This window comes from Schistocerca serialis, chromosome 1 (assembly GCF_023864345.2).
Source record: "Schistocerca serialis cubense isolate TAMUIC-IGC-003099 chromosome 1, iqSchSeri2.2, whole genome shotgun sequence".
Taxonomy (NCBI): domain Eukaryota; kingdom Metazoa; phylum Arthropoda; class Insecta; order Orthoptera; family Acrididae; genus Schistocerca; species Schistocerca serialis.
In genome coordinates, this window is record NC_064638.1 from 488046108 (window position 1) to 488063341 (window position 17234).

At 43.7% G+C, this 17234-nt stretch overlaps 1 protein-coding gene across 1 annotated transcript in view; it reads right to left on the bottom strand.

Annotated features, from left to right (window-relative positions):
- Positions 1 to 429: 429 nt before the first annotated feature.
- The window catches only part of LOC126457748 (peroxidase-like), a 289734-nt gene continuing 272929 nt past the window's right edge, over positions 430 to 17234 (bottom strand). Inside the window, exons 16-18 of the mRNA XM_050094300.1 lie at positions 11771 to 11940; positions 8934 to 9042; positions 430 to 1483 (exon numbers count right to left, since the gene is read on the bottom strand). Of these exons, the coding sequence (XP_049950257.1) occupies positions 1333 to 1483; positions 8934 to 9042; positions 11771 to 11940 (430 nt within the window). The 3' untranslated portion in view covers positions 430 to 1332. The remainder of the gene's footprint in view (positions 1484 to 8933; positions 9043 to 11770; positions 11941 to 17234) is intronic.

The following is a 17234-nucleotide window of genomic DNA, read 5'->3' on the forward strand; positions in this document are numbered from 1 at the left end:
GTAGTTCAGACAATGTAACATCACGCTTTTTAATTACATCTAAAGATAACGTGACATTTGATGATGAAGCTTGCTCATAAAACGTGTCGTGTTTCTGCTTCGAATAAAACAGTAACTGAACTACTAGTGTTTTTAATAATTGTCAACAATTCATTTCATTTCAGTTTAGGAGGTTGTTATTAATAAAAAGAACATCATTAAATATAATAAATATAAGGAATTTAATACTCAAATTATGTATAAGCGATAAAAAAAGGATAAACTTATGTTTGACATGCTGACACCAAAGGTTCTGCATCCGATTCTTATATACAGTTTGTTTACAGATATTGTAACTATATAAACAACTTAACATACGAGTATATTACAGTTCGTTCGTTAATTGTTCGTTACATACACAGACATACAAAAATATATAACTACCTCTAGGGTGTTTTATGATACAAGAAACCAAGACCTTATGGTATTAGTATGGAATGATTATACATCATCTATCAGAGCATGTCACAACAGCTGTGTAATGTTACTGAAGCCAAATAAATATTTTCTTATAACCCCAACAGGTATCTTACAAATAGTTCTTGGGAATTGTCAAACGTAGCACAATTTGGAGTTTTGACACAATACACTTTGCCGTTAGTCGTAGCAGTTGCGAAGACTGACATGACTAATATCTTGCTTCACAAAAGATGATGGTTGAATATTAAATGTAATATGTAAGCGTCCACAGTCGCTTGAGATTCTTAAGATTGTTTTGAAAGTTAGGGATGATTTATAAATGAAATCGGGGATATGTAATCTGTAAGAAGGAACAAATCGTTGAGCCAAACTCGACACACTGCAAAAGACGATTATGGCATACTGTAAACGGAGCAATGAATACTCTCTTGAAATAGTAACGAGAAGAAACTTAACAAAATAGTTTATTACACAAACCTAATTGGTCCTTGAGCAGCCACTAGCATACTGCCTTACGACCGTTCGTGTTTTGTTTGTTGCAGTTTTCAACCACAGTTTACCGTCGAACTTCACTTGTCACTTGTAAACACTGCATTCTGAAAGAGTACGTGCAGATTGAGAATTCCGCTGCATGTGACCGGCGTACACCAGGCGCTGTCGAGTGGGTGGTACTTTGGGAGATAGGAAAGGTTGCACGAGTTGGCACTGACACAACCTTCGACGGCGTGGCTGTCGACGTAGCTGGCCCAAGATGCTGTTTGATGCACAGCCCCCTAGCAGCGATTCGTGATCCCCGTCATCTGTCCGAGTAAGTCGGAGATTGCCGGTGCTCACCAGACACCAGTACATTCTGGATTAGCCGCCACTTCTGCTTTACTTCTTCTTCCTCCTGCCGAGCACGTCGAACACGGAGGCGATGTTGCTGACGTAGGTGGCTGCCGGCGCCGAAGGCACAGCGAACTCTGCCCACTTGGTGAGGTCGATGCTTGGGATGACTCCGCTGCGGCAGGGCACTCGTGGGTTGCTGGCGACAAAAAGGTTGGTGTTAGCGAAGTAAGTGCTCGTTCGCGTGTAAAACTGCTATAGTTTATCCACAACGACGTCAACAAGCTGATAGGAGTTGGTAGACTCCAGGCCATTAGTGTTTTCTATCTGGTCGCTGCCAACAATGGCATCTAACAGTAGTCTACTATAGCCGTTATGAAGTGATTCTAGTACCATGCCACGCCATTTTAGATAGCACATCTGTAGTGTCAGAACTGCGCGATGGAACTGCAGCTTCTTGCCCCTGCGTTATTGCGCCCCCCCCCCCCCCCCCCCGGCTCCCCCTCGGCTGTCTTTGTGTCAGGCTTATATAAGGTATAAAATGCATGATTGAGCATCAGCTGCTTCTATTTCAAACGCAAATATCGACCGGTTTTAGTCACAGGCCATCTTCACGGATTCTATCCAAAGATACAAAAAAATTACCTGTAGTATATGATATAATTAATAATGATTAATAGTCGTAATAATAAAAGTTTCAATACTATTTTCATTACGTTTATGATACAACTGACGTTTGCTTATATACTTTTCATGGGGTGTATGCAATGATTATAATACTATTCAACATTAGGGTTCTGTAATGTTTTCTACCTTATATTGTAAAATCTATTTATTCTATGTTTGGGGATAGCAACTTAGTTTTCTGTTTACTTGTGAAACTATGCCAATGTTGTTCACTAAAGGTAGTCAAGTACTCTGCATTTAGCAAGAAACTTGTCATCTAAATATTTTTATACCATATGACGAAAATACTTTCTAAATATCTTTGACCAACTCCTCAATATTTTGTACAATTGTAATGCTTATGCTTCTGATCTTCTCTCCAGTACTGCTCTGTTTACGCTTGTTATTATCTGAAAGTCCTTTGTCATATAATGGGATTCATGAAATACTCTACATATGAGACATGGCCATTATTTAAACAATGACAGATTTGGCGTTGTGGCTTAAATGTTTTAACCCTGTAAGTATTCATGTATATTTTGCACTTCCTTCGAAAAGAATTAGTAATATTTCCTGTATGCTACATGTGACTTTTTGAGATCTTTGGATAGAAATTAAACGGCTATGAGCACTATGGGGCTTAACATCTGAGGTCATCAGTCCCCTGTAACTTAGAACTACTTAAACCTAGCTAACCTAAGGGTATCACACACATATATGCCCTAGGCAGGATTCGAACCTGTGACTGTAGCAGTCGCGCGGTTCCGGACTGAAGCGCCTAGAACCACTCGGCCACCGCCACCGGCTTTTGGATAGAATCCGTGAAAACAATCTCTGGATGAAACCGGTCAATATTTGAGTTTAAAATAAGAGCAGCTGATGGTCAAACACGCATTTTATGCATTACTGGACAACTGTTGGTAGTCACCTTCCAAAAATGTTCTTTTACAGGGTGTCTTAACAAACTTCGAGGGGCTGCAGAGGGTGTCTTGAGGACCAAATCGAGGAAAATCTAGGATAGGCGCCTGTGGTCAGAAACGTCGTTCAACGACGCTATTTTACGTTGAAGTTACAGGCTTTGGCGCCCGGCAGTAGGCTACGCCTTCAGCAGTAAATATGACCTTGTATGGTGACGGACTATAGGCGGAAACTCTCGCAATGTTGTCAGTTATTTAGTGATCGCAACTGATTGCCACGATAGTCAGTGGAGAAAATGGAGCTAGCTACTGCTTGACAGACTTTATTTGCTACGAGTGGTGTTCCGGCCGGCACGAAGAGAAAGAACGCAAGAGCAGAGAAGGCTCTGAGAAGACGTCAGCCAATAGTACGCTGACTAGGATCGCACCAGGACAGGAGCGGCCCCTATACGAAGAGAAAATAGGCGCCGCTCCTGCCAGTCTCGGCCGGACAGTAGAAGACGGACACTAGTAGACCCGGACTTCATCCTAACTGTTATACTGAGACTTGTGACTTATATTAATTGCTCGCATGGATTTTAATTTTAATAATGCGCAGCCTCAGTTGCACCGTTTACCTAGAATTTACCTAGGTTTCAGTCGGGAAATCCCAACCTTCTTCAGAATAACAGTATCCACCGTTTGTCTATAGTGGACATCGTCAAGCTAAAACTACTAATCCATAAATTATTGTCAGACTGTATCTTATCTCTGAGATAAGCTTTACCAATGTGACGATGATTTATGGGTTTGTAGTTTTGGTTTGACGATGTCCACTATAGACAAACGGTGGATTCTGTTATTCTGAAGAAGGTTGGGTTATCCCTACTGAAACCTAGGTAAATTCTAGGTAAACGGTGCAACTGAGGCTGCTCATTGTTAAAATTAATATTTATACAGTTGCTTGCATGGACACTGCATATAGCAAAGGACATTGATTATTTGCATATCGCCGCTTGCGGCTCAAAGTATTGTCAATCTACTTTATTGTAATAGAAACCATTAATGTGATTTGCTTGAACTGTTGTATAGCTATCCGAGAAAGCAGCATCCTTTAGGCTACCTAAGAGACGAGTGGGCAGGACACAACAGGTGGGATGATCTGTTGCCTTGGTCGATGATGGTCTCAGACACGGCTTTCCTTTTGCAGTTTATTTTTCTCCTGTGTACCGAAAAACATAGACGATTTTACAGGGTTCCGGGAGAAAAATAAATGGCGGATGGAAATCTGTGTGCAAAACTCTCATCTATGTAGGCAACAGATCATCGCATTCGTAGGAAACAAGGCCTGTCTAGTATGAAGCTACATCTTCTCCACTGACTATCGTGGCAATCATAGCGATCACTGAATAACAAACAACATTGCGAGACTTTTCTGTCTGCTGTCCGTTAGCGTACAAAGTCACGTTTGCTGCCGAAGTGGTAGCCTAGTTGCAGATACTAGCGCCTATAGCTTCGACGCTCTGTACAGTCACTGGATTATGTTTCCGGACATAGTCTCATGTACTCGAATTGTTTCTCAAGACACCCTTTACAATCCTTCTAAAGTTGTCACAAATGTTCGTGGGGCAAGCTGAATAGCCGGATTTCCACACAGCTCTGAAAGCTGGGTCAGAGTGTCGTGAAAAAATTATACATCTACATCTACACTCCACAAACAACCTTCGGTGTGTGGCAGAGCATACGTCTTGAACAACTGTTATTTCCACCCTTTACTGTACCATTCGTGAATGTCTGTTTCTGAATATCATACTTATCTAACTGGAGCCTCAGCCCATTTCAGCGTTGATGCTGGAGTGGAAAAAATTGGATATTTATGGTAAGGGCTACGGGAGCAAACTGTAGAGGTCATTGGTTCCTAGACTTAGGCACTACTTAATCTAACTTAAAATAAATTACGCTAAGGACAAGACACACACACACGCACACACACACACACACACACACACACACACACACACACACACATGTCCGAGGGAGGGCTTGAACCTCCGAGGGGGGGAGCCGCGCGAACCGTGACAAGACGCTCAAGACCTCACGGCTACCCCGCGCAGCTGCTGGAGCGCATCTGGCAATTGATATTTGGGAACATTGGTTTTGTGAGGTAGGACCTGTAGTGTGTCCAGTACATTCGCCTGATTTGACGCCCCTGGTTTTTATTTTCAGTGAACAGGACGAAAGGGTGGTGTACGTTAGTCCTGCTGCCGCCAGCGCTGAGCTGACTGGCCAAATCAGTAACGCTCTTCGCGGCATAAAAGCACAATCCTGCCATGCTCGACAGAGTCGGACGGTCATTGCTGTTTAGGTGTGAAGCATCTAATGAAGCTAAGCGCGTACTCTGAAGCCTTGTTTTAAACTTATTCGAAACTGCCTGTCGTATAGTGCTTTTTGTGTACATTCCTCAGAACCTTACCGCTGTCTCAAACTCATAAACGACTGCTTAAAAAACGTATTTTGCAACAAAAAATTACTACCTGTTCTCGTCTATCGATCGCAAAAGACTATCGGTGAGATGCTGTAAAAAAACCTTGCCTTTGAAAGCATAAACACCTCGTGTTTGAAAGTACTGTTCAGTATTTGAGCAGCACATAGCTTGTTTCCTCACGATTCTGTAACATACAAGTGATTACCTTCTTTGGTAACAGTGGGAAAATTTAAAAGACTTTTCACGAAAGTCTACTTTTTTCATTGAATGTTAGCTTACCATAAATTTTGATGTCGCAGTCTGACAAAGAGTAGGCAAATCATTATCACAAACTTCTTAGAACGTGAAAATCAAGATAGAGACTAATTCGATGACCGAAAACGTAGTAGAGTGTGAACGCTACTACCCCAAGTAACGTGACCTCAAATCAGTACCGTTGAATTGAGTCTGTACCGTCTTGGGCCGCAATATACATTCACAGTTTCCCAACTCAAAGACCAGGCTCATAAATCGAGGTTAAAGTGGTATTCCATAACTAGCTGGCGAAGACTTCAGTAACGATGTACGATCTACCTTATTTCATCAGTCATTACCAACTAAGACAGCAGCTTACCTTCATCAAGATACACTGCCTCACAATACATGAAGCGCCCAGAAGACATAGTCAGATGTCAATGTAATTTCCCACACATACGCGCCATCGGCAGGTATGTACACGATTAGAGCTACAATTCTCTGTGACATGCTGGACTCCCATCAGAGTGTATTAGTACTGTTCGTGTTCAGTATTGTTACCAGGCCTGGTAGGGTATATAAGGGGCGTGAACAGCGTCAGATGTTGAGTGACTACTGTGAACACGGAGATGCCACGTACTAGTGGAAGACAGCGCTATCAAGAACCGACAGAGTTTGAAAGATGGATCACTGTGGGTCTCCATTTGGGCGGCTGGTCGATTCGCGCAATACCCAGATATGTGGCGCACTCTGATGTGACAACGGCCTGTCATTCTACGGCGAGCGAACGTGAGGGCACCCATATTCGTCCACAAGGTTCTGGTCGACGACGTATGACCGCCACAGGGGAGGATCGCAGTGGTGAGCACATCGAGGCTCCTTCCTATCTACGTCTGGCATCTGAGAACCAGTGCTGGACTTCTTGTAACGTTATGTCTTCTGCACCATTGGTAGCAGAGTAACAGCAGCCGGACTAGAGAAATTACCGTCCCATACTTAGGCGGCCATTGGCACTGCAACACAAACGGCTGCGTCTGAAGTGATGTCGTGATGGGAAAGCATGGATCGCTGATGGCGTCGCATTCTGCACTACCATGGAGGACTATCGTCGGCCAGTACAGCGGCAGGGGTGATCTGGGGAGAGGTTCCATGCATTGGTACTCATGGCACCATGATGTGGGGAGCATCTAATAAGACTGCAGGTGACAGCTGGTACTGAGTGAGGGAGCTCTGATGACACAATGATACGTCACGGAAATCGTGTGTCCTATGAGTTACCTGCCATGCATCAATACCATTGTGCCGTTATTCAACGGGATAACGCTCGTCAACATGTGGCACGTGTCTGCGTGAACTGTCTGCGTGATGTTGAAGTACTCCTGTGACCAGCGAGGTACCCAGATCTGTCGCCACATACGAGTATGTGGGACCAGCTCGGACGTCAGCTTTGCTCCAGATCCAGTATCCAGAACATCAGGGACCGGTTACAACAGTTGTGGTCCAGCTTGCCTCAGAAGAGGATACAACGTCTTCATGACGCTGTTTCCAACCGAATGAGTGCATACATCCAGCCCAAAGGTGCGGCAACGTGTTACTGGTAAGTAGGCTCATGGCAAAGTTCTTCCTAAATTTGAAGCGATTTTCTTATCACTGAAATAACATCACAAACACTCGCGACCCGAGAAGTTTCTGTCCGTTTCCCCCTCTCCCTTCTCGTTGTCGGGCAATTAAATATCGCCACCAGTCTCTGGGTCCTTCTGCATTCGCTGGAGTCACAGGATGTCAGACCAAACGTGAACGCAACATGCTGATGCAAATTAGTAGGAGGAACTATACAGCAGCGTAACAGCACAGAATTACTGGTGTATGTACTTTGAAGAGGGCGGAGAAAGGAAAAGAAAGGGAAGGGATTGCTGATGTCAGCTGCATCGGGACATTACACGGAATCAGCGGCTTCGAGTGAAAATGTGTGCTAGACTGGGATTCGAACCCGAGATCTCCTGTTTACTAGACAGGTGCGTTAACCAATGCGCCAACCGTGACATAATGTTCATTTCAACTGCGTGGACCACCTCGAAACGCCTTGCGGTCGACCAGTCTCCCACCGAGCGCCACCCATTCGCAGTCCCCTTCCATTTCCTCCATGCTCGCTGCTCAGAGATTCTCGCAGAAGTTCGGACGTACTTGTGTATTCACAGTGAAGAAGGTGGATCCATTGCCGGTCTAGGCTAATCAATTATATCAATGGGTGGTGTCTGTTCTTACGGACCTGTAAGAAAGAACAGACACCACACATTTATATTATTACTGGTAGGCCGCAGAAAGAAGCCACACAACTCAAACATCTAATGTTACGAAGAAAATATGGTTTGGCACGGTCACATCAAATCACTTGCAGGGGCAACTTTGACTTATAAGGAAAATTATGGGGAAGTAATGAAAAGAGTGCCTAAATTGGCATCAATAATTTTGGTATAATTATTCAGTGTTCGCCTCTCTAAAATAAACACTTTGATAGGATAGTGAATGTGTAAGGGGGGGGGGGGGGGGAATAATGAAATAATTAGCAACTAGTTGCATAAAACAAACTTAATTTCTTCGCCGATATCGGGCGCTTAGTGTCCTTCTCCAGAAGGTTATACCTCCCGCATTATTTGTGTCAACAATAAAGTGCATACAGCAAAATGCCATGGTCATGTAGTTCGCAGTATCTGCACAAAATTAGTAGCACAGTGAGTTACGACCGACGCCGTTTCATATGTTTGCAGTAGTTTTAGCAATGTCGTGTGACTAGGGCCTCCCGCCGGATAGACCGTTCGCCGGGTGCAAGTCTTTCGATTTGACGGCACTTCGGCGACTTGCGCTTAGATGGGGATGAAATGATGATGATTAGGACAACACAACACCCAGTCCCTGAGCGGAGAGAATCTCCGAGGCAGCCGGGAATCTAACCCGGGCCCTTAGGATTGACATTCTGTCGCGCTGACCACTCAGCTACCGGGGGCGGATAGTTTCAGCACTGATGGCTGAACAATATCGGGTTACAAAGCGGGTGAACAATGAAACTGGTGTCTGTGTCGTACAGTAATAGCAGTGTAGTGACACATTCACATGGCCCTAAAAGCGTTAGTGCAAGTACATTTCTGAATGAAGAAAAGCAGGGTGATCAAGGAATCAGTGATTCCAGAAACTTTTTCTTCTGGGTTAGTACAAAATAATAAAAAACTAATAATAATAATAATATATAATAGAAATAATAATAAATAAAAAATAAATTATAATAAATAATATAAAAATATTTCATACGACGCAAACACGTGTGACTTCGTTATCAACAGATAGCACGCATTCTTAAAACAAATACTTACATCTCATGATCAGGCAGCACCATAGGATAGATCTGTATGGTGTCGATGAGATCTGTATTATCGCAAACCACTCTAGACAGCTTAATTTTTCTAATTTCTTGCAGTTGCTCTGGAAAACAAACATATAGGTCTAATTAGATTTTTTCTATTTGGTGCTGAGGGCTAATGTTAAAAAAGACACTACAAATAATTTGAATGACTATTTCCACATTCAACAAAGATGCATTACTGTTAATTTATTTTGCAAAATACACCGCTGAAAAATACACAACGAAATAGTAGTAGAGACTGTCCTCACAGCAGCCAAACTTCTGTCGTAATAAGAACCAAACTTTTATCAATTGATTGGTATAATTAGTCTTATCTTTCTTAACTGTGCCTCAATCGACAATGATACGTAGCACGAGAACGTTGAAAGTATCAAGAACTGTAATACTGGAGAGGTAGAGTTTGTAAACGGGTAATATGGTGTTATCTGTGGTGTCACCGCCAGACACCACACTTGCTAGGTGGTAGCTTAAATCGGCCGCGGTCCATTTAGTACATGTCGGACCCGCGTGTCGCCACTGTGTGATCGCAGACCGAGCGCCACCACAAGGCAGGTCTCGAGATACGAGATAGACTCGCCCCAGTTGTACGGACGACATTGCTAGCGACTATACTGACGAAGCCTTTCTCTCATTTGCCGAGAGACAGTTAGAATAGCCTTCAGCTAAGTCAATGGCTACGACCTAGCAAGGCGCCATTAGCCTTACATAGTTTGATAGTTATCGTATGAAATGTCTCATCAAGAACGATGTATACAACAAGGATTAAAAGTTAAGTATTCCCAAAGTAACGTACTTTTCTTTATAGCAATTCATTGAGCGTCCTGTTTCAGGCTTCAAGATATTCTGCGTGAGCTTATAGCGTGCCTATCGGCCCCATCAAAATAACACTGTGTCGGCACTTCTGTCGACACATCATTATCGATACTACCTTTTAATTTTCTTTACTTCACTTGGCTTTATTTGTGACAAAAAAATCCATAGATAGACCTAATTCTCCTGCCACCCTCTTTCCTCTCCCAACCAAAAGCCAGAAAAAATGCAGAATAGGAAGGAAGAGTAATCTATTTGAAATTCTATGAGCCGACGCCTGGAAAGATGTAACTGAAAGTAATAAAGTAATTTACAAGTCTGAGTAGACAAAGTAAAACTGTAATAGTAAGGCTTTTTTTCGGTCCTGCAACTAGACGGTAGTTGCTATATCATCAGACACTCATGTTGATTAAGTTTCAACTAAACACAGAAAAGTGGATAAGACTTCCAAAAGCAGCCGAAATGTCGGTTTGTTTAGTATTTTAAAAATTTTGTATGAATTTTGTATGATGACATGCCAGCGCAGTGAGAAGAACTTTGATAAGATGGATCAGTCTTTTGATTTAGATAAGAAAGACATAAAAAGAAACTGAAGCACAAAATGACGATGAATAGGGATAAAATTTCAGTGATATTGGTAATCATGAATAGTGAATTCTTCATTCCCCGATGGATGCCCACCGATGTTTGTCCTTCGGCAGACAAGAAAAGAATAACTACACGTTGGCCTGAAGTTTTCTTACTTCCCGCCTAGCTGTCATAGTACTTGCAGTGGATGCTGATGCAGTTTGGAATTTCTGTGTGATGGTCTGGATAGATGTCTGCCTATTAAACATTACTACCCTCTTCATCTGTCGGCGGTGTCTGTACGTCAACAGACGAGGTCGGCCTGTACGCTTTTGTGCTGTGCATGTCCCTTCACGTTTCCACTTCACTATCACATCGGAAACAGTGGACCTAGGGATGTTTAAGAGTGTGGAAATCTCACGTACAGACTTATGACACAAGTGACACCCAATTACCTGACAACGTTCGAAGTCCTTGAGTTCCGCGGAGCGCCCCATTCTGCTCTCTCACGATGTCTAATGACTACTGAGATAGCTGATATGGAGTACCTGGCACTAGGTGGCAGCACAATGCGTCATAAAAATAATGCGAGATACTTATGTTTTTGGAGGAGTCCGGGTACTTTTGATCACATAGTGTACCATAACTTTTATCTGCCAATATAAGGAAGCAACTACGATATTTTGTGCTTATTTTAAATGGCATTTGATCATGAAATCAGTAGTACAGTATGACACATGCAAATGTTTTCAGTGAACTTTTTCGAAATAACAACTGGGAAATGCATTAAAACGTTAGGCATTAACTGGCCGCCTGTAACTCTAAGTGTAGTTAGAACTGGAAATGGATGCAGGCCTCACAGTAATCACATTTTCCGGCAGCTTTTCCGGAAGTCGTTACCGGGAACATTTTCGTAAGTTATTGCTTCACTCGTCCTGTTAAGATTGACACTACAGAAAATTACATCGTTGCTTTAAATATTAGTTTCTTCTGCGTATGTGTAGAAAAAAAGTTACTACACAGAATATTCGAGTCTTTCTGAATTATCTGCTGCAAACGTTTGTTGCTGTTTAACTGTTTTCGAAATATTATGGGTGTTCATTTTACGTGGAGCACCTGGTACATTAGAAATGAATCTCGACCCCTATTGATTCGTATAGAAACCTACAGTTTCTCCACTCGGATTTATAATGAATGCTCTGACTTTGTTAATGTGCCTATTCGCAATCTGTGTGTTACATAGGATGAAACTCAACGTCGCTAATAACATAACATTTGGTTTCCATCAAATAAATAAATGCTTAAATGCCTCGAATTAACTACAAAATAAACTCTTCTGTTGGACAAAGATAGCGGGCTGAGTGGATTTGGAAGAACCAGACACGTTATCACAAACCAGAGCAGGCTTACCTGGCGTGAAGGAGGAGGGCTGGTTGGGCAGCTCGTACCAGAAGCGGTCCCCTCGGCGGGAGTAGCTGAACTGCGTGGCGATGATGCAGGCGAACGTGGGGCCCACCATGCTGCCCGGCAGTGGCTGCTCCGACAGGCCGCCCGACCACAGATCCACGTCGCTCGGGTGTCTGCAGGCGCAAAAGTACCACTTTCAGACACGGCAGCATATTATCGGTGCAAGGTAAAAGGACTGAAAAGCGTGTAATCCTCCACTGCTGTCGGAAAGGGTGAGTGCAATTTCAATGCGAGGTCAAAAGTATAAGAAAAGTCCGCAGAACATCGGTGTAGGTACAGATGGTTCTGAGCACTATGGGACTTAACTGTTGAGGTCATCAGTCCCCTAGAACTTAGAACTACTTAAACCTAACTAACCTAAGGACATCACACACATCCATGTCCGAGGCAGGATTTGAACCTGCGACCGTAGCGGTCGCGCGGTTCCAGACTGTAGCGGCTAGAACCTTTCGGTCACTCCGACCGGCGCTAGGTACAGACGTTGCGTCACCACTGTAGATGCCCTTTCTGTTAAAATGCTTCTCCAGACACATTTTCGGCCCGCAATCTCATTGAATTGAGCAGATTTGTCTTCAGTGATGAGCCTCGCTTCGAAATGAGACCCGATGACCAGCGGAGATGTGTCTGGAGACGACCCAGACAGCGGTGGGTTACTAACCTGACCGCCGCTCACCATTCGGCCCGACAACCAGGAGCGGTGGTCTGGGGTGACATGTTTTTCATAGCAGGACGCATCTGGTTCTCACCCGCGGCACTATTACGGCACAGCGGTACGTCGATGATATTCTAGGCCCAATTTTGTTGCCCTTTATGGCGAGCTATCTCGGGCTTACATTTCAGCAAGATAATGCCCGCCCATTACTATTAATTGTCTACCTTAGCCAGCAAGGTCGCCGAATATCCTCCCAGCTGAGAACGTTTCAAGCATTATGAGCAGGGTCGTTCATCCGATCTAAAGTGCCAGTCGAACAGAATTTGGGACGATATCCCTGAGGAGGACATCAAACTACTCTATCAGTCAATGTCAAGCCGAATGCTTGCGTAAGGGCGAGAAGTGTATCAACGCGTTATTGACTTGCTCAATGTGTGAAGCTCTTCCTCTTGAGTAAATTATCCAACTGAGTATTTTGTAGCTGGATGCCACTTTGGCAGCTTGTGTGTCCGTAATCTATCACAGTAATCCCGGCGGGAAAGGGGACCCGCAGTTTACCCTGCAATCCGAGCCAACTGTTGTTCCGCGTGAATTTTCATATCATTGACAAATGAAGGCTAGGTAAATGGAAGAATGAAATATTCCGCGGTCCAGCCGGGATCGAATCCCGCGACCTTTCCAGGCACACACTTCAGCACTAGATCACCGGGCTCGAACCCCGTTACGAGGTGAAACATATATGATTCCTCTCAGTTTCGCGACAGATGAAAAAAAAATCATTCTCATGAAATCAGCCGACAAAGGAGTGAATAGTATTAAACAACAATTTTCCAATGGGACGAAAATCAGCAGAAAGCTCATTTGATATGTTACCAACAAGATTCAGAGCCGTAAGCATTGGTCGGAACAGTAGCAGCAGCCGGGGCTGCGACATGAAGGCAACCTCCTGATGGTGCACCCTGAGCAACGCTGTTAACACTGCACACCGGCTTGAAGTCTACACAACTACGGCGACTGATCGCACCAGCATATGCCGTTCCATAGAAGGCAAACGGAGCAGACAAGCAATGTTAATATGAAGAGACTGAATGTCATTTCGACAGAGAAGGCTATACGAGGATGAAGGGAGAAATCCTTGAAAAAATTTTAACCAGTGTCATACTCTTACTAGTCGGATGGAACTGTCAATCGACTCAAAATATCTGGATTCACCAATGTGGGCTTAATTGGTCATAACAAGCACGATATGGCCACCCGAGAGAAGACTGAACTTCTAGGGGATTAGGCCCTAAAGTGATGACAGCAGAACAGGCGATAGGTGCAAAACTGAGAGAGCCTTTGTCACAGAAATGGCCTGTACACGTTTTACCCAAGGCAGTGTACGCAGGTGAGTTTATCTCTCAACACACCAGATTGGGCTATCTGAGATCCACAGCTGAAGGCTTTGGATCAAACGACTGGGCAGACAACAAGGATCTACACCTCCTGCTCGACCCCAAAGACACGGCGACCTTCAAATCCAAGACTTGGGGCACAACGTCGGTATCTGATCTGACCTTTGTCACGCGCGCAGCAACAAGCACACCCGTGCAGGCTGTAAGAAGGGTCCTTGAGGCGTTCCCACAGAGCCAGCACTTACCGGTAATTACAGATCGGACTATCAATCCCAGTTATAAAAAGCTTCCCAATCCCACGCTGGAACCTGACGAAGGCTGACTAGAATACATATCAATCCTATATCGAGAAGACAATGAATCGAATACCGCCGAAACCTCAGTGCCGTTAGGAAGGAATACAACCCCTGCTGAATGAAAGAGTGCGAAACACTAATGGAGCAATTTAAGAAAAGCATGCGTGACGAGACCGCGAAACAACTAGTCGGTACTACGAATGAGGAAAGCAGAAGGAGACGGAAGAAGGTAATGGAAACTATAAATTTTCTTTGATCATGTTGAGCTCACAGCTGACATTAATGCTTATTACTAGTCAAAACACCTCAGCTGTGTTTTTACACATTTATTGTGTCACAACCGATTTCGTTTATTTGCACATCTTCAGGTTCCAGCTTTGTGCTGAAGTCAAGACATAAAAATGAAATGAAATGTCGTGTGGCTAGGGCCTTCCGTCGGGTAGACCTGTCGCCTGGTGCAAGTCTTTTGAGTTGACGCCATTTCGGCGGCTTGCGCGTCGATGGGGATGATACGATGATGAAGAATACAACACAACACCCAGTCCCTGAGCGGAGAAAATCTCCAACCCAGCCGGGAATCGAACCCGGTCCCCTTTGCATAGCATTCAGTCGCGCTGACCACTTTTTTTCGTTCCGTTTGTTCGGGTCGGATGTCCTATGACGCTTGTTGAAGTTCATCATTGTTCCATTAACTCTGTTTTTTATTACAGGAGACGGTTAACCGTCTGACAGAACACGCTGAACTACCATGCCGGCAACCATTCAACTATCGAGGCGGACGCCAAGACATAAATGGTATGCCTGTCTTATGTAGTGGCACACGACAACCATCATTTATGTTGGTTATTACACACGACAACCAGACAATTTGTCTGTTGACTTCAGCACAACTCAGCAACCTGAAGATGTTCAAATAAATGCAATCAGTCGTAACACAGTAAATGTGTAACAACACAGCTGTGGTGCTTCTTATTAATCATTAACAAACCCTTGACATTATGAAAGAGGTGGAAACAGAAAAGATTACCCAGGCTTTGAAGCTACGAAGAGAAGAAAAGCGGCAGGACCTAATGAGATGCTACCAGAATTCTTAAAGGACCAGACCATTTTAGATAGAAGGTGGTTGACCCAACTGTACACGGAATGTATCAGAAGAGGCGCACTCACTAAGGTCTGTGAGGAAGGAAAAGCAATAGCGTTACTGAAACGCGGAAGGAATGGAAATAAAGCAAAGAATTTCGGACCGATATCCCAGTTATGTACTGTACCTTTTAAAAACTATACGAGACAATGTTACTTACTAAACTAACTCCCTACACGGAAGCCAACCTTACGACGTACCAAGCATGTGTTTGAGCAGGTAGAAATTGCAGCGATCAAGTGCTGTCACTTGTAAACTATGCTGAGAAACGCTTTCAAAATAACCAACCTGGTTCTCAGAGATCTCACGTCAGCTTACAGTATAGTGTGGATTGAGCGGCTACTGTTTTAGCGAACTAAAACAATCAAATGCAAGCAAATTTAGACTTTACCTAGAAACGTATTAACAGATAGGAAAATCAAGATTTTGTTTCATGGCATGAATAGCAAGAGCATGGTTCTGAACAACGGCCTGCCACAGGGCTCGGCCCTAGCACCCGTTCTTTTCAATCTATGTATTGCTGCAATGCCAGACACCAAATCATATAAGTTTGCGTACGTGGACGATCTGGCCATCACATATGGAAGTAAAAGTTTTAACGAGCTCCACAAAATATTGACTGCAGATCTGTAAGTACTGGACACCTACCGCTCCAAGTTGCATCTGCATCCAAACCCTAACAAAACGATCAGCACCATAATGGGCCTTAACAATAGAGATACTTACAGAAAACTGTAGACAACTACAGTTCTCTGCGAATGGCCAACGCATCAGGCATGAGAATAATCCTAAATACTTGGGAGTGAAATTAGATCGCTCTCTAACGTGTAACTCTCATTTAGGAGATGCTATCCTCTCGAAACTGACTGGAACGACATCAGGTTGTGCAGCGAGCGCCTTGAGAACTTCAAGCAGACGTAAGTACAGGTCGCCTTTACGGAAAATCGGCAAAGAACTGTAACACTTCGACTCGAAGACAGCTTGGAAAGAACTATGGCTTGGTATATAATGAAATAATAACATATGCAATGAATATTGTAATTCAGTATAGAACTGTAAGAATACGAGTATTATAGTTAATGTTTTATATGACGATTGCCTTTGTAAATGCCGAACGATTAAATAAATACACTGACAGAAAAAAAGATCGAAACACCAAGAAGGAGTTTTTGGACATAAACGAAAAGTTGGTAGGAGTGTTTCTACATCTGAAAGATGATTTATGTTCATATTTCGCACCAGTCGCATGAGAATAGCGCAGGAAAGGTTTGCTTTAAATACACACTGTAACAGTCACGAGTGTTAGTTACCTTTGAGATTGGACACGGTGAATAGAAGTTAGTCAAGAATGCGGTAACAAACACGCGATTAAGAAGACCTCGTTGAATTTGAAAGAGATTGTGTAATACACTACTGGCCATTAAAATTGCTACACCAAGAAGCAATGCAGATGATAAACGGGTATTCATTGGACAAATATATTATACTAGAACTGACATATGATTACATTTTCACGCAATTTGGGTGCATAGATCCTGAGAAATCAGTACCCAGAACAACCACCTCTGGCCGTAATAACGGCCTTGACACGCCGGGGCACTGAGACAAACAGAGCTTGGATGGCCTGTACAGGTACAGCTGCCCATCCAGCTTCAACACGATACCACAGTTCATCAAGAGTAGTGACTGGCGTATTGTGACGAGCCAGTTGCTCGGCCGCCATTGACTAGACGTTTTCAATTGGTAAAGGATCTGCAGAATGTGCTGGCCAGGGCAGCAGTCGAACATTTTCTGTATCCAGAAAGGCCCGTACAAGACCTACAACATGCGGTCGTGCATTATCCTGCTGAAATGTAAGGTTTCGCAGGGATCGAATGAAGGGTAGAACCACGGGTCGTAACACAGCTGAAATGTAACGTCCACT